Raw genomic sequence first — 21,448 nt, 5'->3', positions numbered from 1 at the left:
CCGCCCTCACGATCTCCCGCCCCCGGCGCGGGGGGCGGGGCCGCCGCCATCACCGCCCTCACGATCTCCCGCCCCCGGCGCGGGGGGCGGGGCCGCCCCTATCGCCGCCCTCACGATCTCCCGCCCCCGGCGCGCGGGGCGGGGCCGCCGCCATCGCCGCCCTCACGATCTCCCGCCCCCGGCACGCGGGGCGGGGCCGCCGCCATGTCGGGCCCGCCCCCGGGCCCCGTGAGGGGACGCGCGGCCGCCCCGCGAGGCAGCGTCGCTGTCACCCCCGTTTGTTCCACAGAACTCCCAAATCGTACCGTGTGATATGCAGAAAAAGTACCTTCAGCTGAAAGTTACATTTTACCTCATACATATATTCAACTAGTGACTAAGTAGGTGTCTGAGTAGAAATATATATGGTCAAACATTAATGTAAACATCAGTGTGCACAGCACAACATTTAACAGGTTTTGAGAAATGAAAAGGTGAATTCAGACACCCAAGTAAATTTTCAGATGTCTTGAAGATGACTGGCAGTAGCATTGCAGGGAGAGGATATAAAATAGAGCCAACTTTGTATGTTGTTTTGGGTATTTTTAATTGTCCCGGTGGAGTAAGAGGCAAAGAATCAGGGAGATTTGGGGAGGAAAGTGCAAGCACACAGGAATGCAAAATGTTTATGCCAGAGCTTAAAACTGAGAACAACAGTTGAAGGGAGAATTGTGACAGGAGTATGAGTTTCATTTCTCCTTCCACCAGAAGCACAGAGCTCAGTGTGACAGACTGAGCAGCTGAATGCCCAGGAATTAAATCTGTAAGAGCCAAGCTACTGCCTGTTAGGAATAAACCATGGAACTGGAGAAAGGCCTTTACCTGCCTGGAACCTTGTGTAAGTTCCTGTGCTGTCTGCCACTCTCCATCTCAGCAATTCCTGAACTGTAGTCATCTCTGTCTTGACCCCTAGGAATTTATGCACTACAATATTATAAACCTAACATGACTATAAATTCTATTAAAGACTGCACAAAAACATTTTACATAGTTTTGGCCAGCACCAGTGGAAAGAACACACCTCAATACATTTATAACTAAATTTATTTAGTTTTCTTATATGATACATATAGAGAGATATACATATAGGTATGAAACACACCCCCAAGTTATTACAAAAGTGTCCAAACACAAGTTCTAGTGGAGTACAGTAAAAAGTGATATTCTAGAAGAAGTGTTGGAGATCTACAGTATCTGGGCTCCAAGTGGAAGGATTTCCATTAGACATTGTAAGCAGAAGAGGACACATTTCCTCCATGGCCTGTCCAGTTAGTGTGGATAAATACCCCTGGCTTTGATAATAATTCATATGTGTGTGCACCAAAGTAATCACGCTGAGCCTGGAATGAGAACACACACAGACAAACCAGACACACAAATGTCAGTATCATGAGTCCTGGAAGTTGCACCTACTGTTACCTAATGAGGAATAGATTTCAGTGCCTACCTGAATCAGGTTAGCTGGCAATATCTCGTGCCTGTATCCATCATAAAAAGAAAGTGCTGTAGTGAAGCAGGGCATGGGGATTCCAATCTGCACACCAGTACTGATCACACGGCGCCAGGACTCCTGGCAGAGGGGAAAGGGGGGAAAGGAAACTCATCAGTTTGATGCTGGCTCAGGGGGACATGCAGGCACATGAACTGCTCCAGTACAACTGTGTGTGCTATTTCAGTCTGTGAAATCTAATAACCAAGTCTGAGCAAATACAGCAGCAGATTCTCGATTTTGCATAAACGAGGTTGATCTAAAATAATGGCAAGTAAGACAGAGTTAACAGCAGACAAACCACAGCCTCAAGCAAGGATGATGTTCTTTCACATAAACATGGTCAGAGCATCTCAAAAGCACGAACTCAGTGGGGATGTTCTGAGGGGAATGTTCCAGGACCTCTCACCAAGCACAGAACAAAGCTCGCCCAAGGGCCCCAGAGGACAGCACTGACACTTCAGACAGACGTGGATAATCCTCAGTTCAACTGTTCATCTGGTCTAGTAACTTGCATGCAATATTCAGATTCAGTTACAAGAACTACTAATGATAATATGAGACTTTTTGGCCAGATAATGTGGTTTTAATTCCACCCATCTAATGTGGTTTTAATTCCACCCATCAACTCCATCCAAATCAGGACAGTGTTCACAGACACAGGCCTAAAGAATGGATGGGTGGGTCTGGAACTGTTGTTCTGGGGCTACTGCAAACAATGGCACTGGAACAGAGCTCAGCTGAAATCCAGCTGCACAGCAGGCACAAGACACAGGCCAGGCCTTTTTTCCTCATATTGTGGTCCTTCTGAATTGCTGGATTTCTGCCTAAGGCTCTTCTGCACCAGTAAAAGGGAACCTTCAGTTTCCAATCATAGCTTGGTCAGTTTCAAAGAGAAAAACCATGACAGTCCTGGCTGTAAATTATTGTTTTGGAACTTACCTGACAGTTTTCTACAGCTTTCTTAAAGAAATCATCCAACAGCAAATTCTGGAGCTCAGGGTTTCGATCAAAAGCATCTTTGATTTTTCCCAGGAACACACTAGGCAAAAGTTAACCAGGAATAAATGTCACAGCTTCCAACAAAGGCTCAGAATTCAAAACTTACAGTGCTAAAACTTGACTCAGCCAGACTAAGATTCCAAACATGGCAAAGACAATACAACATTTTCAGCAGTTCAGCCACCAGAACAGTGGGTTCATCTGGTAACCCTTGGTGTTGTCTGCAGCCTCTCAGAATCTTAGCAGCAGAGTAACTGCATGGATTTTCCAAGGAAATCTCTAGGCTTGTCAGCCAAGCACCTCACAAACTAAACTGCCTGCTCTTCCCTCTCCCCTCAGCAGCCAGGTTACCTCCTCATCTCAATTACCTCCTGATGATGCAGCCTCCCCTCCACATCAGTGCAATACCACCATAATTCAGTGTCCAGCCAAATTCTTTGGCTGCTTGTCTCAGCAGCATGAAGCCTTGAGCATATGAGATAATCTTGGAAGCATACAGGGCCTAAAAAGAAAAAAAAAATCAAAATCACATTCCAAGAGAAGTGTCACAAAGTTGAACAACAAACTAACTTCACGGGATCAGCACGCTGTTCAGCCCACATCTCAACAGGGATGACTACAGCAGCAACATCCCAGTTATTTGAGAAACAAAATATCCTTTCCCGTTGGAAAGTTTGGTTTCAAGAGAGAGAGATCAAGAGAGCAATACCCAGGCAAGGCAGGAGTGTTGAGGGGTGGACAAGCTCCTGTGCATGAATTATGAGCTCTGTGCCCCATGCAGTTGTCTCTGCCCACCGTGGCTTAGAGTTAAATTCCTTCTGGATCTTTCCTAACCTTCCTTTGGTTAGCAATGGGTCTCATTGTGCTTTGTGGACATCAGGAGACAGTGCCCAGTGCTGACAGAGGAACCAGTTCTCATGAGATGCAAACACAAGAGCTCCTCCCCAGGGCTCCCAGCACCGCAGCCCCGCTGTAACCCCGCAGCAGGACTCACCTTGCGGATGTCCTCCAGGAAGGCCTCCTTGTTCCCACTGAACTGAGTCCCTTTGGGCCCTCCCAGCAACTTGCTGGCCTGCACTCTCTCCTCCTTGAGGGACGACAGGCAGCGTGCAAACACAGCTTCACCTTTGGGGATGGCAGGCAAGGGGAGACCATCAGAAACCCGGGCACCCCTGTCCGTGTCTGAGATACCCGAGCACCCGGAGTGGCACCGAGTGATGAGCCACGTACACGAGCAATAATAGAAATAACTGCTGCACAAATGAATTATTCCAACAGCAACACTGCCTCTCAGTACAACCATTGGCTAAGTCTTGACTGATACAGCTTTCAAATGATAATGAAAAAAGCCACAAGTCATCCACATGAAAATTTATCTCAGGAACATTTACCAGCTCACAATTTTGAGAATTTACTTTAAGATCTTCTCCTGTCTATCAGAGACAGTGTTGCACTGCAATCCAGGGAACAGCGAGGCTGAAGACTTCACCAAGTATTGTATCATGCTTTTAAGATAAAAAGCTGTTCCTTAAATGCCAGCATACATTGACTGGATGTGCTTTAAAATGCACATATGCAAAATAAGGGCAATTAAAATCAAGAATAAAACAGCAAGTTAACTTATAGGATGACAAGATTCATAGTTCTGGTAGGCCCCTAGCACTAGTTCTCAGAAGTCCATAAGAATGTTTTCTAACATCACTAAACAGGTTGCTAAATATCATCTGTCAGGCTGGCTCAGTCAGTTCCTAATCAAGCTGGTTTAAGCTGTACTTGTTTGCAATTGAAGACAGTATTGTAAAATGAGGGAGAAAAAAGTTTGCTTTTCAGGGTCTGATAGAAGGAGAAGCAAATCTTCATTTTGTTCCACCCTTTGAGTTGTGATATTAAAAAAAAACACCAAAAAAACTCACACTGCAGAATCAACAGCAATTTAAAAAGAAGAGTGAGTAATGTTTTCACAAGACTCTGGATCCTCCCTACAGCAGGAGGACATATTACACCTAAATCAGAACCTGCTAATTTCCATTTCTGCAAAAACTTCCTTCTCCAGAAGGGAGGAGCAGCAGGTAGGAAAATCAGGAAAAAGCAGGAGTAGCATGACTCTGCTTTTACAAGCAGAAGTTTGCAAGTCATGCTCATGCAGTAAAACCACACAGAACTGCCCTGAGAGCAGCCACGTTTGCACAAGGACTGTGGCACACACTTCCCTATCAGGCATTACCTAACAATGCTCCTGGCACTGCAGAGCACTCACCAGGGAGTGTCTCCTCCACCCTTGATCTCTGCAAGCACCCAAAGAGGAGAAAATTACCAGAACAAGCAGGAAACACTGTTTCAAACCTGGAACTGAAGGTCTATGGTAGAACATTAAAACCATTTAGAGAACTTGCTTTGCTGCTGGAATGCAGCCATGTTTCTTTGACAGCTACACTGCAGTTACTTTCTTTTAGCTACTGAATGTAACTTTTCTTCAGGACTTGACCAGCCAATGCAAAAGGAAAAGAGGCAGAGAAAGCATGAAAATGAAAGCAAATCTGAGAGCAAAGATCGCTTTTGACTCATCTCATTTACTCAATGGGAAGCTTGCTCTGGACCTGTGCTATTAGGGCACTGTAAATGTGTTGCAGATGTGTTCCAGCTCCTCTGCATCACAACACTGAGCACAACACTCAATGTTGCCCTGAACATCACAGAGTCCTCCCAGCACTGCAGACACCAGGGACACAGGTGACAGCAGCACCGAAGGAACAGGGTAAACACAAGCCCAGCAAAAAACCCAGGAGCTGTCAGGGCAGAAAAGCTGGAACAGCTGCACCTGCAAGAGCCTCTCCTGGCAGCCCAGCCCTGCCGTGGGCTCACTGCTCAGAGTGTATTTCCCTGTCATTGCTGAGATGTGGTACATGGAGGTGGGAAAGATGAAAGCACAGTTACCGATGAGGGTGACCGGGACTCCGTATTCCAGGGCAGAAATGGCCGTCCACTTCCCCGTGCCTTTCTGCCCTGCGCTGTCCCTGATCTTTGGGAGCAGGTATTTGCCATCACTGTCTTTGAATTTGAGAATATTGGCTGTGATTTCAATCAGGAAAGAGTCCAACTCTGTCTTATTCCATTCCTGAAATACCTGAAAAAGGAGAACAAGTATATACATATTCATACACACCACAATTTGCTATGTCTCTACTATATTTTTTAATTGATTAATGTATATATTTTGCCTGCTTGATTATAATGCTCAGTGTTTCACTAGCTCTTTTCAAGCAAGGCAGTTCACATCTCTATACATGAAGGTGCTCCCTGGAGAGAAATCAACTGTAGCATGGGAAGAGGTTTGGACAAGTTTTGTAAGCATTCAGCTGTCTGTGCTCTCTCCTATCACAGACACCATGGCACAAAAAAAGGAAAGACATTAAAACCACAAATCACCTTTGCCATCTCATCGTGCTCCATGCCCAGCACATCTTTCATCAGGTGATAGGCCTCACAGATCAGCTGCATGTCTCCATACTCAATCCCATTGTGCACCATCTTCACGAAATGTCCAGCTCCTTCCTCTCCCACCTGTTCAGAAACATCCAAAAACCCCCTCAGCAACGGCACTGTCATCACTTCCAGTGTTTAATACCTGCCCATGGCTTCCTTCTGCCTAAAGGAAGGAATCAAAGACAGTGCTGACAGAAACCAGTGGCTCACAGGTCCATTTAGCTCCCCCAGCACATGACCCAGCCACAAATCTTGGTCTTTCCATTGCACAGTATGAGTTACCAGAGATGGCAGATTGGAAATGAACACAGCCAGGAAATCAGCCACTGAGGGTGCTGTGTTTATTGTGGACAAACATCCATGAGCTTCAGCAACCAAACTGCCTAAGCATGGCTCTAACCCCAAGTTAGGGTCAGTATCAAATGACTATTTACCCAGTCACAACAAGGTTCCCCAGATCCCACTTTAGCAGCAATGCTTTGAAATATGGTCTTGATGTGGGGCCTGTGGGGAGAAAGAATACACCTTAGCAGCCAGGCAGGGGACACAAACACCACAAGAGAAAACAAATAAAATCTACTGGTATGATGCCTTCTGTAACCTGCCAAAAGGCAGCCTGGGCTGAGGGCACTGGGCAGGGTGATAACCCATCCACACAGCCATGTCAGTGAAATCTGTTCTTCCCAACTAGAGTTTGCAAGACATTGGAACAATCAAGTCATGCTTCCAACACTGTACAGACAAGTGTAATGCACTTTAAGGAGCCCAAATATCCTCTCCATTTGAACACAGAAACTGTCCCAACTTTACTGTCAAGGCAAAAGATGACTGGGCAGAAACTTCCTGTTGTTGATGGCTTTGTGCCATCAAATTTGAACAGGCTGATACAGGTAGGAAACACTAATGCAAATGGACAGGGACTCAAGAGATACTAAAGCTCACTTAAAGCCTAGACACACCTTTTCTCTCCATATCTATACAGAGAATAGGCAACCAGGGATAAATATGAGCATTGATGTGCAGTCCTTTACTGAGGCACGAGTACAAAACAGCACAGCAGCATGCAGAAACTGGCAAATAAACTGATGCATTCAATAGTAGCACAAACATACTGAAGCTCCTTTTATAATGTGTCACTACAGGGCCATGTGCTGCTGCCTGATTCATGGTTAGCAGCTTCCCAAGTGTGTACAGCCTCAAAAGGAAAAAATAAGAAAAAATACTTGCTTAAAATTTAAGCAAAATTCCCTTCTCCCTGCAGATGTCTGTAGGTCCTACTTTTGCCTGTGGATTCCTGGAAGAAAAGCCTGCCTTTGTTCCGCCTTACATGGAGGCTGAGCACTGCCCCATGACCCCAGCCAGGTTGAGAAATCTGGAGCCTTGAGGAAGTGAGATGGCAACATATCTTGTTCTCTCCACACCCACACCCTGCTCTTTCCCTCCCTCAGTGCACTGTGTGAATTGCTGCAAACCATTCTGAACAAGACACCAGCAGTTCATGCTTACCAGGCTTCCTTGGCTCCTCCTGGCATGAGGGAAGGGCCGTATCTGGCACCCTCCTCCCCACCACTGACTCCACTGCCCACAAACAAGATGCCCTTGGCCTGGAGCTCCTTACAACGCCTCTGGAACAAAGAGCAGAGCAGCACTATTTAATTTCATTTCATGCCAGAGCCTTACACACAAAGGCTAACAACTGGGATGTAAAATTAGGTTTTCAGTTCTGCTTTGGATGTGCTAGAAGCTACCCTTAATAAAGCTTGTTCATACACCAAAGTGAGCATTAGGAAACTTCCTGTTGCTTTGGATCCTTGCAAAAGTGACATGGTGAAAAAACAAGTTCTTATAAGCACCAGACAGACATGAGCAGCACCGAGGGCAGGAGAGGCCTGGAACTGGGTGTGAGGTGACACATGCTCTGTGTGAAGATGTGGGGGAGGCAGATTAGGCCCAAGGTGGAGTTGCTGAGTTCACTGCAGAGGGAAGGTGCAAGCACAGAAAACTCTTAAGGGCCAAAAAGAGCCAGAGATGCCCCAGGACAGCTGACAGGACTGACCCTCACTGAGCCTCTCACCCTGGCATGGCCAGCTCACTTATCCAAGACCAGGATGTTGGAGCAGGAAGACGAACACGAGCACCTTTCTAAGATTTAGAAACACCAGTCTGAATGCAATATTTTCACATGGACACCCCAGAGAGGCGAATGTAGCTTCTGTAACTTCTACAGTTACAGCCTGTCCACAAGCAGATAATTACTCTGCTGCTTCCACTACCAAACCAGCAGTTCTGTCCTACTGGATTGTCCTGCAATCACAAGGATTAGGAAATACCAACAAATCTATAAATATCCCTAGACTTATAAATCTTCCTGAAAACTCCCTAAGATTGTAAAATAAAATTTTCTAAAGGCCTTCACTCTTTAAAACATGTTGGAAAAATATTTTCTCGTGGTGTGGGTAACTTCTAGAAAAACATTCTTATAGGACAGTCCTTAATTCCTTTTTAATAGGCTGCATGATTTAATTTTGCAGAAATCAGTTTGGCTTTTCCAGAGCACAGGGCTGATGGCATATTATTGAGCGACTATTCTGATGATCAGAAGTGGAAAAGTTGTGTGTATTTTATTCATTCACTTTAAGCAGGAACCAGGCTTACCGTGGTATCTCTGTACTCAGAATTCCCACCATCAATTATGATGTCTCCAGTCTCCAGCAATGGCACCTGTCAAAAAGAAATCAGCATTCAGGTTTCCCCCATACATTCAAAACCTCACTAATGATGAATAACTGAGAACTTCCAGAGGAAACTGCTCCAAAAGACAGCAAGAAGCCTCAGGTAGGATGAATGTCTGCCTCACCAGTTTATTGATGAAGTCATCCACTGCACTTCCAGCCTTCACCAGCAAGATAATGCGACGGGGCTTCTTCAGCGTGGAGACCATCTCCTCCAGGCTGTGAGCACCGATCACCTTGGTTCCCTTGGCCTCGTTCGCCAGGAAATCATCCACTTTGGAAACTGTCCTGTTAAAAGCACAGACCTGGGGGGGTAAGGAAACATGTTAATAAAAGCTGCCAATGGAACAGTAACTTCAGCTCAGGCTACAAATTATACAAGCAAGGTTCAACATCCTGCGCTCTCCCACTTCCCTTCGTGCCAGGCACAGGGCAGGGATGAACCTGAGCATGTCTTTGCAAGTGCCTCGGGAACCTGTGGTTAATGGCAAGGCCAAGGCCAACTTCAGGGAAAAGTCATGCACAATTAACATATCAGGTGCCAGCTGAGTACAGGCATGCACCGCTGCCTTTCTCTGGAAACAGGACAAAGGCCAGGCAGGGTATAACTAAAAGGAGGAAATACACCCATCAGATCATCACAGTTGCAGGGGAAAGCACCCACAAAATGCTCAGCTCCAATCCCAAGTGCTACTAGTCAGCCTTCCTAAACAATTTGTTTCCTCACTTACCACGAAGCCGTGGTCATTCATGTTCAAAATCAGGTTCTGACCCATCACGGCCAGTCCAATCAAAGCAATGTCAGCTCTGGAACGTGAAAGAACAAAAATGCCAGGGAGGTCACCAGCAGTGATCCAGCAGCAGCATCCATCCCTGCCCGGCTGTTGTGGCCATGCCAGCTGCCAGGGCAGCCCAGCCCAGCCCAGCCCTTCCTAACGACCACGGAGATCTGAGTTCATTCTCTCAGCTGTTACTGCAGCGATCACAGACCGAGGCCGTGCGGAGCCACCGGGCAGAGCCCCCGCGCAAACAGCGCACCGGGGCCTCCCGAGCCGGCTGCACCCGCCCCGCACCGCGGCCCCGGGCCCGCCCCCGCCCCGCGCGCGGTCCCGCCCGCTCTCACTCGGCCATGGCAGCGACGTTCGGGGCTCTCCGTTCCTCTCCGTTCCTCCCGGGCCTCTCCGCTCCCTCCGCTTCTCTCGGGGCTCTGCGGGCCCGGCCGGCGGCGCGCGCCGCTTCCTCTCCTCAGCCGCGGGCGGGGCGGGGCGGGGCCGCGCGCGCCCATTGGCTCTTGGCGAGACTCCGCCCCCCGCCCATGGCCCGATGCCCCGAGGCCACGCCCCCTTAAAGCGGCAGCGGCGCGGGTGGGGGCCGGGCCCCGCTCGGTGCTGTCCCCGCACTGTCCCCGCCGGGCTCTGACGCTTCCCCGCCGCCTGCGAGCCCCGAGAGCCCCGAGAGCCCCGGGAGCCCCGAGAGCCCCGGGAGCCGCGCCCGCTCGCGGAGGAGCCGGGCAGATTCCCCGTGCCGTCGGCTGTGCCTCTGTTCCCAGCGACACGCACCCCTGATCCCGCCGGGAACTGCGCAGTTTGTCATTAGTAATTATTATTAACTGGCTTCGATTCTGGCGCTGAACATTGTCCCAGGCGGCATCAGCCCCTCAGCTATCACCGCTACCCGTTTGTCTTTGTGCGGCCAGGCCAAACTTGACAAACCCGTCCTTCCGTCAGCACCGAGGCGATCCCAGGAGGACAAAGCCGCTGCCCCACCTTCGCTCCGATGTATCGGACACACACACACCTTGAGACCATAGTTTCTATTAAATTCTGTATAAGTTATTTTCTAAACAAGATGACCCACAACAATCTGGCCCATCAAGTTTTAGGTTCATTTTGGGCACCCCTTCTTCAAGAGCAGTCAAGATAAACTTCATTAAAGGATCAGCTTCTTCAGCACAGGTTTTAAAAGCAAGAAATCGATGTAAGATACAAGTAATTAAATCATAATGACAGGAGCACACATTCTGTCTGCTAATGCACTGGTTGTACCTTTATTGTTTCACCTCGTTCACTAACAATTCAGTGGTGCAAGGTTACCATACACAGTTAGATATCTGCATTGCACACCTAAGGCTATACAGCAAATGGATCAGAATTAGTACAAATACATGAACTATATTTACATTTTGTATACTCAAGCTCCAAATATCGGATATATTTACAAAATAAAATAAGAAAATGAAAACCTGAAATTAATGTACAGTGTTGCTGATACACTCCTTCGCTGGGATGAAATCAGTTTGCAAAGAGATTTGTTCAAGAAGGCCACTTATACAGCATTTACCTTGTATACCTTGTGTACAGAGATTACAGGGACATGGGGACCGCAATTCCAAGGGATGTATTCTGTGAACAGCACGTCTGATGTCCAAACCCGGGAGCCACAACCAACCACACATGAAATGTGAACAAGCAAAGTGGAAAATTCAGACCTGACCCTGGGAAGTGCTGACCATTCCAGACTCCCTCTGCTTCCAGGCCCTGGTTTCCAGGCAAGCAGGAGGAAAATTCAGCACTGCTCAGGGGCAGCCCATTCACTTGGCAACGTTAAGAATTGAAGACTTAGGAGCTCCACAGCACTTTTCTGAATACACAGCTGATCCCAGCAATTTCAATCCTGTTCCCAATGACATTGGACACAATCATCTGGTTAGTGTTGGACTAGTTTTGATTTCAAATACATTGAACACATAAATGGCCTTCTGAACAAAAGTCAGTCCTGCTCTTGAGCAGCTGATGTTTTGAAACAAGGAAGCACGAAGTTAATACATCCTGCTACAGACACTACAGCCGGAGCACAGACTGGGTTGGTGACTACCAAAGAGAGATGCAACGCAGGGCCCGGCAGCACAGCCCTCCCGAGCACAGCAGGACCTTCCTGTCCAGAGCAGTCACAGCTCAGCTCCAGCACAACGCCCAGCACAGCACCAGCTGCCCTTCCTCCTGCAGAGCAGTCACAGCTCAGAGAAGAGCTCCCCTCCAGCACAACACCCAGCACAGCACCAGCTGCCCTTCCTCCTGCAGAGCAGTCACAGCTCAGAGAAGAGCTCACCTCCAGCACAACACCCAGCACAGCACAGCATCACCTTCCTCCTGCAGAGCAGTCACAGCTCCCCTCCAGCACAACACCCAGCCCCAGCTGCAGCAGCTCGGGTGTGCAGGTACAGGCAGATCCACGTGCACAGGCTGTTTAGTACCAGTGGGTGTTAGACCGAAGCTAATCCTCTTTCTTATCTAATGTGCAATTAATTACAGATGTATAAATATACAATACATTACATAAAATTAAATCCCTGTAAATTAGATAACAAGCAGCAAAAAGTAAAGTCTTTGCTTTGAAATACCATGCTAATCAGTAATAAGGACTGTTAGACATTGACACAAAAAACCTTTTCTTGGCAGTCGGGAAATCATACTCTCTGGAAATAGTGCTCCCTTCTCTTCTGTATTCCCAGAATACAGGAATCTTCTTTAAAAGGTACTTAAAGTGCATTTCTAAAACACAGTATAGGAGGTTTAGCTTAATTTTACAATACCCAGGAAGATCCAACATAATTTTCAATGGACAAAAAGGACAGTTTTCTCCTTCCTTTTGGCGAGGAACGCAAAAACCCAAATGCAGCAGAGTTTGACACTCGTTCCCCCCAGGCAATGCCCAGCAAGCCCCTGCTGGTGCGTGTCCTCACGGGCTGGCAGGCCCTCAGCAGCACAGGCTGAGTCCCCAGAGCTGTCTGACCCTGGGACTCCACACACACAGCAGGAAACCAACAATGGGCTTTGGAGTGTCAGCAGAAGGTAACTTAGCATATTTTTCCTTCCTCATTCTGCTTCCAAAAAGAAATTTCTAACATGTTGGGCTAAGCTTTGAAGTGAATGGAAATTCACTTTTTTTGTTTATTTGTTTGGTTTGTTATCTCCTTAAAGAAAACTTGGACTGGTTTCAGTTCAGTTTTAAGTAGGAAAACCCAAATGTCTCAAAGCAGGCTTCAGTAATTGCAGAAAAACTTTTGTCTGCCTTTATGTCAGACCTGAAAACAGTGATGCCCATTTGAACTCCACACAACAAGGACCTAGTTTGTTACAGATTATGCAGCTTTAAGAGATGCTGATGCTTAAAACCAGACTTTTGGTCTTCTGGTGATCCATTATCCACTCAGACCTCAAGTCACCAGAATTTGCTTGGAGTTTAAGACAGAAGAGTGACATTTATGCAACAACTGTAACACTTCAAGCTCTCTGTAAGATAAGCATCTGTCTCTTCCTGCTTTTAAATGAAGATCCCTTTATCATGATTTTGTGCAATGCCTGTAACCACATGGTTCATTCTCTGGCTCATCCAAAGCAAAGACTTAGAAAACTAGTTTTCTTCTAGTTAAAAAAAAAGAAACAGATAAAAGTTAAAATGCTCTCAGTGTGTCACAACCTACCCCCACCTCAATCACTCTGCCTCCTCAAACAGGTTCCACTGTCATTATAAACAGTGGTGATGGCAGCAATAACTTAATGCTTAGAATTAACCTAATTCTTGAGATCAGCTTAGCTGCAGTGTGAGGAGCCCTCCTGCAGGACAAGCAGTTTTATCCACACACTGGAAGTGCTTTATCATCATTGCATAACAAAGGAATATCATCACTGTATTAAGAGTCACACACAGTTAAACAAGACAAAAACAAAAGGGAAAAAGAAAACAAAATCAAAACCCTATTCCTATCATGTTCCTGGGTGCCCAGGATGCTCCCTCACTCTGGCTGCCAGTTCTGAAGTAAATCTGAGGAGCACAGAGACAGCATGAGCATGAGTTAGCTTGAGAACTACCTGGAGATATGTCAAGGTAGCAAGTGTGAGCTCCATGTCCCTGCTCCTGTGCCTGCCAGCAGCTCCCAGTGTGCCCTGAGCTGCCCTGGGCATGAGGCCCCAGCCAGCAAAGCTTCCTCAGCACAGCCCAGTGCCCCACACGCGTGGCCTGAACCCCACTGAGCCTCCTGGGCTGCACTGTGCCTGCTGTGCCTCCTGCAAGGGGGGACAGACCCTCACCTCTGCCCTGCTGAAATCCCTTTACACTGCCCAGGACCACAGCCAGCCCCAGCAGGGCCCTGGGTGCAGCAGGAAAGGTAACACAGCAGGAAAGAGCACACAGCATCCCCAACACCTGACTGAGAGAGGGGAGCTCACTTCCCCAAAAGGAAATTCATTCTGCTCTTCTTCCTGGGGCAAGGAGCAAAGCTTTGGCCACAAGAACTCACACTGCAGGCCAAGAACTGACACCACCCAGCTGGTGCCCAAGGAGCCAACTATGACATGCCACTGACCAGGACCAGAATCCACTTGCTCTGTTCCCCAGAGGGGTTAACTCTGAATACAGTGGGGTTTAGCTGATGAAAACTGCAGCAGGGAAATTAGGAGACACTCAGCAGTTATTTCCAAAGGAACTGAGAGTGTCCTGTGGCTCCCTGAGAACACTGCAGGTGTGAACACTGCCTAGGAAGTGTTGCACAGACCCTGGGTGCTCCCATGGACAGGGGGGGTGACACAGGATCATTACAGGTTAGGGATGCACAAACAGGCCCTTGGGAGCAGCCCTGACACAGCCATGGCAGTCCCAGCCCCTTCCCAGGGAGGAACTTTCACTTCTATTTAACACTCCCCATCTGTCCAATACATGGCTTGAGCATCTGAAATTTTGGGGATTTTATCTCATATTTCAGTCTGTGGTCTATTTCCCCTCATATCAGCACAGTTCAGAGGCTGAGGAGTGTGTGCTGATGGAAACTCCTCAGTTCAGAGGCTGAGGAGTGTGTGCTGATGGAAACTCTTCTGGGAAAGAGTTAAACCCAAGCACTGTTCACCTGCAACCCCCACAGCAAGAGTTTCAAGCAGATTGTTCTAGCCAGCCCCTCCTGGTTTGTTCCCTCAGTTTTCCTAGCTCGTGCCTTAGCCTGCTGGGCCCTGGAAACTCAGAAACAAAGTCCCAAATCCAGTCTGTCCAGATAGATTTGTCCAATATCAGCTTTCAACAGAGTTTAACTTCGAGGCTGGATCCAGAAAGCCTGAGGAGCTATTGCAGTTCCTGGCTGGGTAATGTCTCCATTAAACAATTTATCTTTCCCTGGCATTGGAACTTTGCCCTGAGGGAACCAATGACCACTGCCAAGTCACAAATTGAATGAAAACCCTGTAGCAGTCTAGACAGACAGTGGACAGTGGGACAGACACCAAAAGGTCAGTTGAAATGGATAAACAATTGTTATAGGAAATTTTTTTTTTTCTTTTCAGAGTCGTGCATAATCACTCGATTTTTTTGATTTTTTTTTTTCTTTCTCTTTTTGTTTGGCCACATGCTACTAGTACAATTCAGGTACAGGTGAAAAGAAACAAGGTAGGGTTAGAATACCTAGAAAATGTGCTGAAGGAGTGGGGAAGGTGGGGGATGTTAAGCCACAGGATTACATACAAGAGAAACTGTCAAGAATCACAAAGAGAAAATGAGAGGTAACACTATCTATGGGAAGGTGAGAACAGATGAGAACATTACATGGACTCAGTACTTCATCTGGCCCGTGCGTCTTCGAGCCAGCTTTGACCTGCACAAAAAAAAAGGGAAAAAGCAGTTGGTGAATTATGAAAGCTCATTTTTCCTCCCTCCCCAAAGTTTATCCACCTTTCTTTTTTTTTAAATTCTTTGGTACAGCCCTAGTTTATTCCATTTGTTAAGAAAGTAAAATGTAATGAAAAATAATTCTCTGTTCCACTTCTTTAATGGGAGGAGGGATCATTTAAGGGCTTCACTGCTCAGAAATTATTTGATGCTGTATGGTAACAGCTTCGTTTTTTGATGTAGTGGAGTAAGATGTGTCCAGCAATCAGGGGCTGTCTGTGATAATGGAAAGGCTGCCAGAGAAGTTATAAAAGGGAACATGATTTCTGCTTTAGCTCATAATCAAGAACCTAAAAAGGCAGTCCAGCACAGAGGAAGCAAGAAACTTTAAAAATTTGTAAAGTGGCAATACAAGGAAACCATCTTGTGGTCTCCAAATGTAGCATCCCACACACGTTCAGACTGGACATGGCTGTTCAGAACGTCACAAGCCAAAACAACAGCCCCTGCAGCTCCTGAAACACAGGGCTGGTTTGTTTTCTGATTGTTCTGGGCGTTTTTCTGCCTACTCTCCTCCCTGCTCCAGTTCCCACATCCTGTCAAACTGCTGAGAGCAAAGCTCAAATCTGAGAGCAGGCACTGCCTGAGGTGTGAGCAGGGCCCCCCTCACCGAATGGTGCCGGCCAGGAGAGGATTGAAGGCGTACAACCAGTCATTCATGTCCTTGTCATTGATGGCCTGCAGCAGGACTCCACGGTGCTTGGTGCACACTCCAAACGTGTTGGGGGTCTGCAACATCAAGGACAATGTAAACAATTTAAACACAAAGTCTGCAAGCACAGAGGCTGATGCACATTTCCCCTCGGAGAGAATCTGCTCCATCACATCCCCCTTTCATTCATGTCTCACTGGTGATTGCCAGGGTATAATTACTCATTCCCTTCTACAAAACAGAGTGTTAACTGCTGAGTGTGGGCTTTAAGAGATGGACCAGTAGAGTTCACTTGATTCCTTGCAGGATGTTTGTATGCGTTGTTTTGTGGGGTTTTGTTTTTAAACAAACAAAACACACAAGCCCAAAAAACCATACAAAGGAAGCTGCAAAAACCCAACATGCAGGGTGGTGGCACCAACACATCCTCCTGAAAGCTAATCTGATGTGTGACAGCAGTCAGGGTCACTCTCTGTACAACTGTGTCCAAAACCATAAGAAAGCCTGAACTATCTGGAACTTTGTGGGCAGGATCCTCAATGTCTCCACAACTCAGATCCATTTTCCTCAGAACGAGATGACACACCTGATGGTACAGATGCACTGCTTCTTGTAATGTCCCTGCTTTATGGATAAATAAACAACAGCTCTCACACTGACCTTCACCATTGCCTGTTGATCCTCACTGTATTCCACCTGAGCTGTGGACAAGTTTATGATTCCTCTTTCTACAGGATCTTTGTCACTGTTGTAAATAAAAACATAAGGACGGCGAACCACCACAAAGTGCTTGGCCCAGGAGCTGGAGAGCGGCTCCTTGAAGTGGAGGTATCCTTTCTTTGACACCACAGAGCTGGAAAAAATAAACCCACGTCAATACAGAAATAGATTTTCCCCTGAGTATCCCTATTAACTGCAAAACACTGTGTAAGACACTTGGTCCTTAATAACTGGTCCTGTTTTGTCTGCAACAGTATTCTGAAAAAGTTCTTCTAAAACAAGCTGAATGGTGTTTCCAACATCTATGCAAAAGTCTGACAGTCTTCCTCCATCCATCTGCAGCTCTGCTATCACCTGTTAAATTTCCCTCTTCAAATGGGGCACAGAACCTCAGAATCTCAGAAAGCCCCTGTGAGAGCTCTTGGGAAGCCACGACCACACAACAATAAAAAACTTACCCTGGTCTGATTTCCTCAATATCAGGAACAAGGTTTAGGAACTCGTTCTTTCCAGCTCTGGCAAGGTAGGAAGTTTCTACTGCAGGAATTATCTGGAACTGCTCCACCTCATGACAGGGACTGGAGGCACGAGAATTTGCTTCTGGTGTCCTTTAAAAAAAGTAGAGAAAACAAAGTAAATCACAACAAAGCAACTGAATGCGACAATGGAATTTAAACTGCATCTTCAGGCCGGCTTGAAGTTCCTTCCTCCAGCCCAGATTTATTTTATGACATTGGGATCCTTCTGTACAATACTGAATAGCATTTTCCCTTGATATCTGTGGAATAAAACTTATAATAACCACTAGTAAGTTGCTTCCCCACTACTTCTACCATTTTTCTCCTGCTAAACGTAGTCACAACACAGACCCACTTCCTACTACTGTTTGATGTAAAATGTTCTACTTCCTCAGCACTCCTCCCTCAGGGATGCTGAACTGAAAAGGTACAAATTATGCCTTTTACTACATAGTTATTACTAATTTCATCAAAAATATCTTGTATAGATACAGCTGAGAAAGATAAACAGAGATTAATGGCCAAACTGGTTTATTCTGGGTCGTTATTAGTAGACCTTTTCAAAAGACCTCTGAAAAAACTTGTGGACTCTGCACACTGTAGATGCACTGGTCACTGGAATGCCAAGCATCTGACTGTTGCCCCAACACAAGCAGGAAAAACAGCACTTCAAAAGAACAAAATGAAAAAGAATTGTGCAGAGTGACTGGAGAAGGAAGGCAAGGGGGCTGTACAGAGAAACATCTGAAAGCAGGGAAAAGGAAGAAAAGAGGAAAAACAAAGCAGAAAACAGCAAAGAGATGTGTGAAGCACTGAAAAGTAATGTTTCCTTTTACTGCATTACACTTACTTCTGGTCAACTGAATTGCACCTGGAGTCCACCAGAGAAGGGCAGGTGGATGAAGGGGTGAGGGTGGCGCTGCTGAAACTGGACACGGACGGGTCCCGCCCAATGGGAGAAATATCCGAGAGCTGCAAGCACAAACACATCTCAGCAGCTGGGCTGCAGCTGGGGCTCCTTCTGGCTCAGAATGCCCTCAGCAGGGATGGCTCAGAGAGCACAAAGGCTTTCTCATCAGCCATTCCCCTCGTCAGCAGGCAAATTTTCACACAAACCACCACAAGCCCATCTGGGGGCAGAAACAGAGCACTGTTTATGCAGACACAGCTTGTTATCATCAATGTCCTACACTTCTGATTATTCACACTGTGACTCCTTCAGTGATAAAACATCATCCACTTTGAAACCTGGTATTCCCTTTGCCTACTGGCAACATTTTTAAGAGTAGATTTATCCTTCTACATAGGGAAAGTGTATGCAGGGGAAGACAGTGAGAGTCTGCTAATAAACGGGGTACTGTACTACACTGCAAGCCCACACCATTGCCAATTCCTGCCATAGCCTTTGGAACCTGATGCTGAATAGCCAAATGCTTCCAAAGGACTGAAAATAAAAAATAATAAATTAATATAAAGTGGTTTATCTTTTGATAGTATCAGCAGATTCCATGACTCACAAACATGCTGCTATTGTACCACAAATAGAGTGTATTACAATTAAATATTACATGAAATATTTACCTTACAATCACTGATGCTGTTGTACACCTGGTTGAATTCCCGATTGAAAGTATGAGTAAGAAGCTGCAGACACTAAAGGGGGAAACAAATGAGACACAGAGAAGAACTTTAGATTTAGATTTTCAGAGAAATTTGAACAGGTGATTTGCCAAGACACACTTGGCAGGTCGTTAAAGAAAAAACAAATCCTAAACTGCAATGAAAAATCACAGAAGAGGATAATAATCACTTCACTTGATAAAATTAGAAAGTTTTTATAGAACCACTAACACAGGGGAATGAGACACAGCCACAGCCCAAACCTCCCCAGCAGCCCCGGCCGGTGAAAGCGGCTCATTTCACTACCCAAGATGTTCAAATGAAACTCTCACCCTACTGGATATTCCCCAAGCTCTCTGAGAAGCTCGAGGCTGCCCTGCAGGATGGCTGCCCTGTGCCATACCTTGGTGGCCAGCTCCTTCTCCCTGTCCACCAGGCTCTCGATGTCGGCCGAGTCGTAGCCGCTGCTCTCGCTGGGCGTCACCGCGCTCTCGAAGGTCGTGGTGGAAATCTGAGAGGAAATGCTGGTGGAGGTGCTGAGGGTTCCACTGCTCAGGCTGGGAGACAACGAGTCACTCAGGGACTTGGGGATGCTGTCACCAAGCTTCTCACGAAGCAGAAGAAAATGTCGCGTTTTTTCCACCTAGTGAGAAAAGAAATCAGTGCCGTCCCCTCCAGGAAGGTGCCAATTTTACAGCCACTGAATTCTTAGGAATCCTTTACTATTCATACCAGTAACTCTCCCCAGGGAAGGGAGTTTACAGTGGCACTGGAAATTGAATTTGCTATTTTGAATACACTGAGATTCTGAGCTGAGGACTCTACTCAGCAGCCAGCCACACACTTTGTATCTTCTCTGCCAGGAGAATTTATTTAAATCTTGACTTCCATCTCCTTACTCACCTCATGCAGCAGCTCCAGTTTCTCCAGTTCCCACTGATGCTCTAGAATGAGGCTGTCCCCCCTGGGCCTCCAACCTGCCAGGTTCTCTTCGCCCCTCACATATGCCACAGAAGTATCCAGGACTTTCCTCCTCCTCCTCTGCATTCCTGAGCAGTAAAAAACAACACAAACCATGTTAAAACCATAGCCAGAGAGGTGTCACAGAGAAAGAATCAGCAATCTGCAAAGAACCAGCACCTCTGCTGCTTGGCTGGAAATATACAACATAACGATTTCATTGCCTGCAAATACACAACCAAAGATATTTTATTTAGTCCAGCTTTCTTACTTTTTTAGATATTTTCTATTGACCAAGATATAATGTAAACTCCTGTTCAGTCTAATTCAACACAAGGACTTCAGTTTCTACATCTTAGAAGAAAACCACACAGATACACCATGAACTATATTCCTTCCAAGTGGTGAAGTTGGCATCAGAAATCAGCAGCATCTTCAAAAGACAAGAAAAAGCTCTCCTGCTGCAAAACCCAGTCTCACCTGCTGGTTATGAGCCATGGGTTATCAGGGGCATGATGTGATACATGCACTCAGTGTCCTGAGTTACCCATGTCAGAAAACATCGAGTTTCCAGTGAATCCTTGTTTACCAATGGTAAACACAGACCTGAGTCTAAAGTAAAAGCCTGAGTAAGTATTTTACAGAATAACAACGTTCCACTGCTTCTATGAAACACAGGAACTGCTTCTGATCAGGACAGAAATGTTCACTCCATTCTCCCTGAGAAATTTTCTGCAATATTTCATATTTATCATCATATTTATCACCTGGTTGCTGCTTACCTGGACTTCCTGTGTCTGACATTTTGCATAAACTCAGTTCATAGATCCCAGTTACTCGATTGCTGTTCACAGGAAAGCAGAAGAAGCAAAAACACACTATTTATTATCTTCAGAAATAAAGTGCTTCAGCTTTAACTCAGTGGTTCCCAAAGCAGAATTTAAAGTATAGTTGTTAGTTAGAACTAGATTTCAATACTACTCTTGCACAAAATAGCCAGAACTGCAAGATCCTAAAAAAAGGCATTTCCCCCTTGTTCCCACCCCACCCTGCACTGGGAAGAGCACATGATGCAGCAAATTCCAGGTCAGGATGCAAATTGAAAAATGGATCCCTCTGCCCAGCTCTGTTTATATGGAAAAGAGGCCAGTAAAGAGAGAAGCCATCAGAGTTCCACTGAAATAAATGTGAGAAAGAACATTCAAAACCAGACTAGGGAACCTATGAGCAGGCAAAGTTTCAAGGGAAAAAATTAAGAAAACGAAACGAAATCCTCTAAGAGGAAGCAGAAATAGTGGCAAGAAAGGAAGAGCAGAAGTGCAGGTGCACTTACGAGTCGGGGGATTTGGAGTAGCCGCTGCCGAAGAGGCTGCGCAGGGAGCGCGGCGGGGAGATCTTGGCGTCCCGCGAGTAGAACACCATGCACACGTCCTTGGTGATCACAGCGGGCTGGATGCAGTGGTCGAGCTGAGGGAACACCAGCAAGGAGTGAATGGCTGCAGCCAACTGTGCCAAGGTACAC

At 46.5% G+C, this 21,448-nt stretch overlaps 2 protein-coding genes across 8 annotated transcripts in view; both read right to left on the bottom strand.

Annotated features, from left to right (window-relative positions):
* Positions 1-1,065: 1,065 nt before the first annotated feature.
* Positions 1,066-9,999, bottom strand: PGD (phosphogluconate dehydrogenase). The gene is made up of 13 exons (XM_064730915.1): positions 9,869-9,999; positions 9,477-9,552; positions 8,871-9,050; positions 8,669-8,734; positions 7,520-7,638; positions 6,448-6,517; positions 5,957-6,091; positions 5,465-5,654; positions 3,525-3,655; positions 2,899-3,032; positions 2,471-2,570; positions 1,487-1,609; positions 1,066-1,379 (listed from the first exon to the last, which is right to left on the bottom strand). The coding sequence occupies exons 1-13, from the start codon at positions 9,874-9,876 to the stop codon at positions 1,260-1,262; spliced, it is 1,452 nt and encodes a 483-aa protein (XP_064586985.1). The 5' UTR covers positions 9,877-9,999; the 3' UTR covers positions 1,066-1,259.
* Positions 10,000-10,763: 764 nt separating this feature from the next.
* The window catches only part of KIF1B (kinesin family member 1B), a 78,804-nt gene continuing 68,119 nt past the window's right edge, over positions 10,764-21,448 (bottom strand). For 6 of the 7 annotated variants that reach the window (XM_064730908.1, XM_064730911.1, XM_064730910.1 and 3 more), the window contains 10 exons: positions 21,260-21,393; positions 20,709-20,770; positions 19,870-20,015; positions 19,370-19,609; positions 18,928-18,999; positions 18,197-18,318; positions 17,287-17,436; positions 16,769-16,961; positions 16,067-16,185; positions 10,764-15,382 (listed from right to left, as the gene is read on the bottom strand). In XM_064730908.1, the coding sequence (XP_064586978.1) occupies positions 15,340-15,382; positions 16,067-16,185; positions 16,769-16,961; positions 17,287-17,436; positions 18,197-18,318; positions 18,928-18,999; positions 19,370-19,609; positions 19,870-20,015; positions 20,709-20,770; positions 21,260-21,393 (1,281 nt within the window). In that variant the 3' untranslated portion in view covers positions 10,764-15,339. The remainder of the gene's footprint in view (positions 15,383-16,066; positions 16,186-16,768; positions 16,962-17,286; positions 17,437-18,196; positions 18,319-18,927; positions 19,000-19,369; positions 19,610-19,869; positions 20,016-20,708; positions 20,771-21,259; positions 21,394-21,448) is intronic. The other variant, XR_010442613.1, reaches the window with a different exon arrangement.

The sequence above is a fragment of the Zonotrichia leucophrys genome, chromosome 21 (assembly GCF_028769735.1).
Source record: "Zonotrichia leucophrys gambelii isolate GWCS_2022_RI chromosome 21, RI_Zleu_2.0, whole genome shotgun sequence".
Taxonomy (NCBI): domain Eukaryota; kingdom Metazoa; phylum Chordata; class Aves; order Passeriformes; family Passerellidae; genus Zonotrichia; species Zonotrichia leucophrys.
Note: the sequence above shows the minus strand (reverse complement) of the source record. Positions and strands in the feature narration are given on the sequence as shown.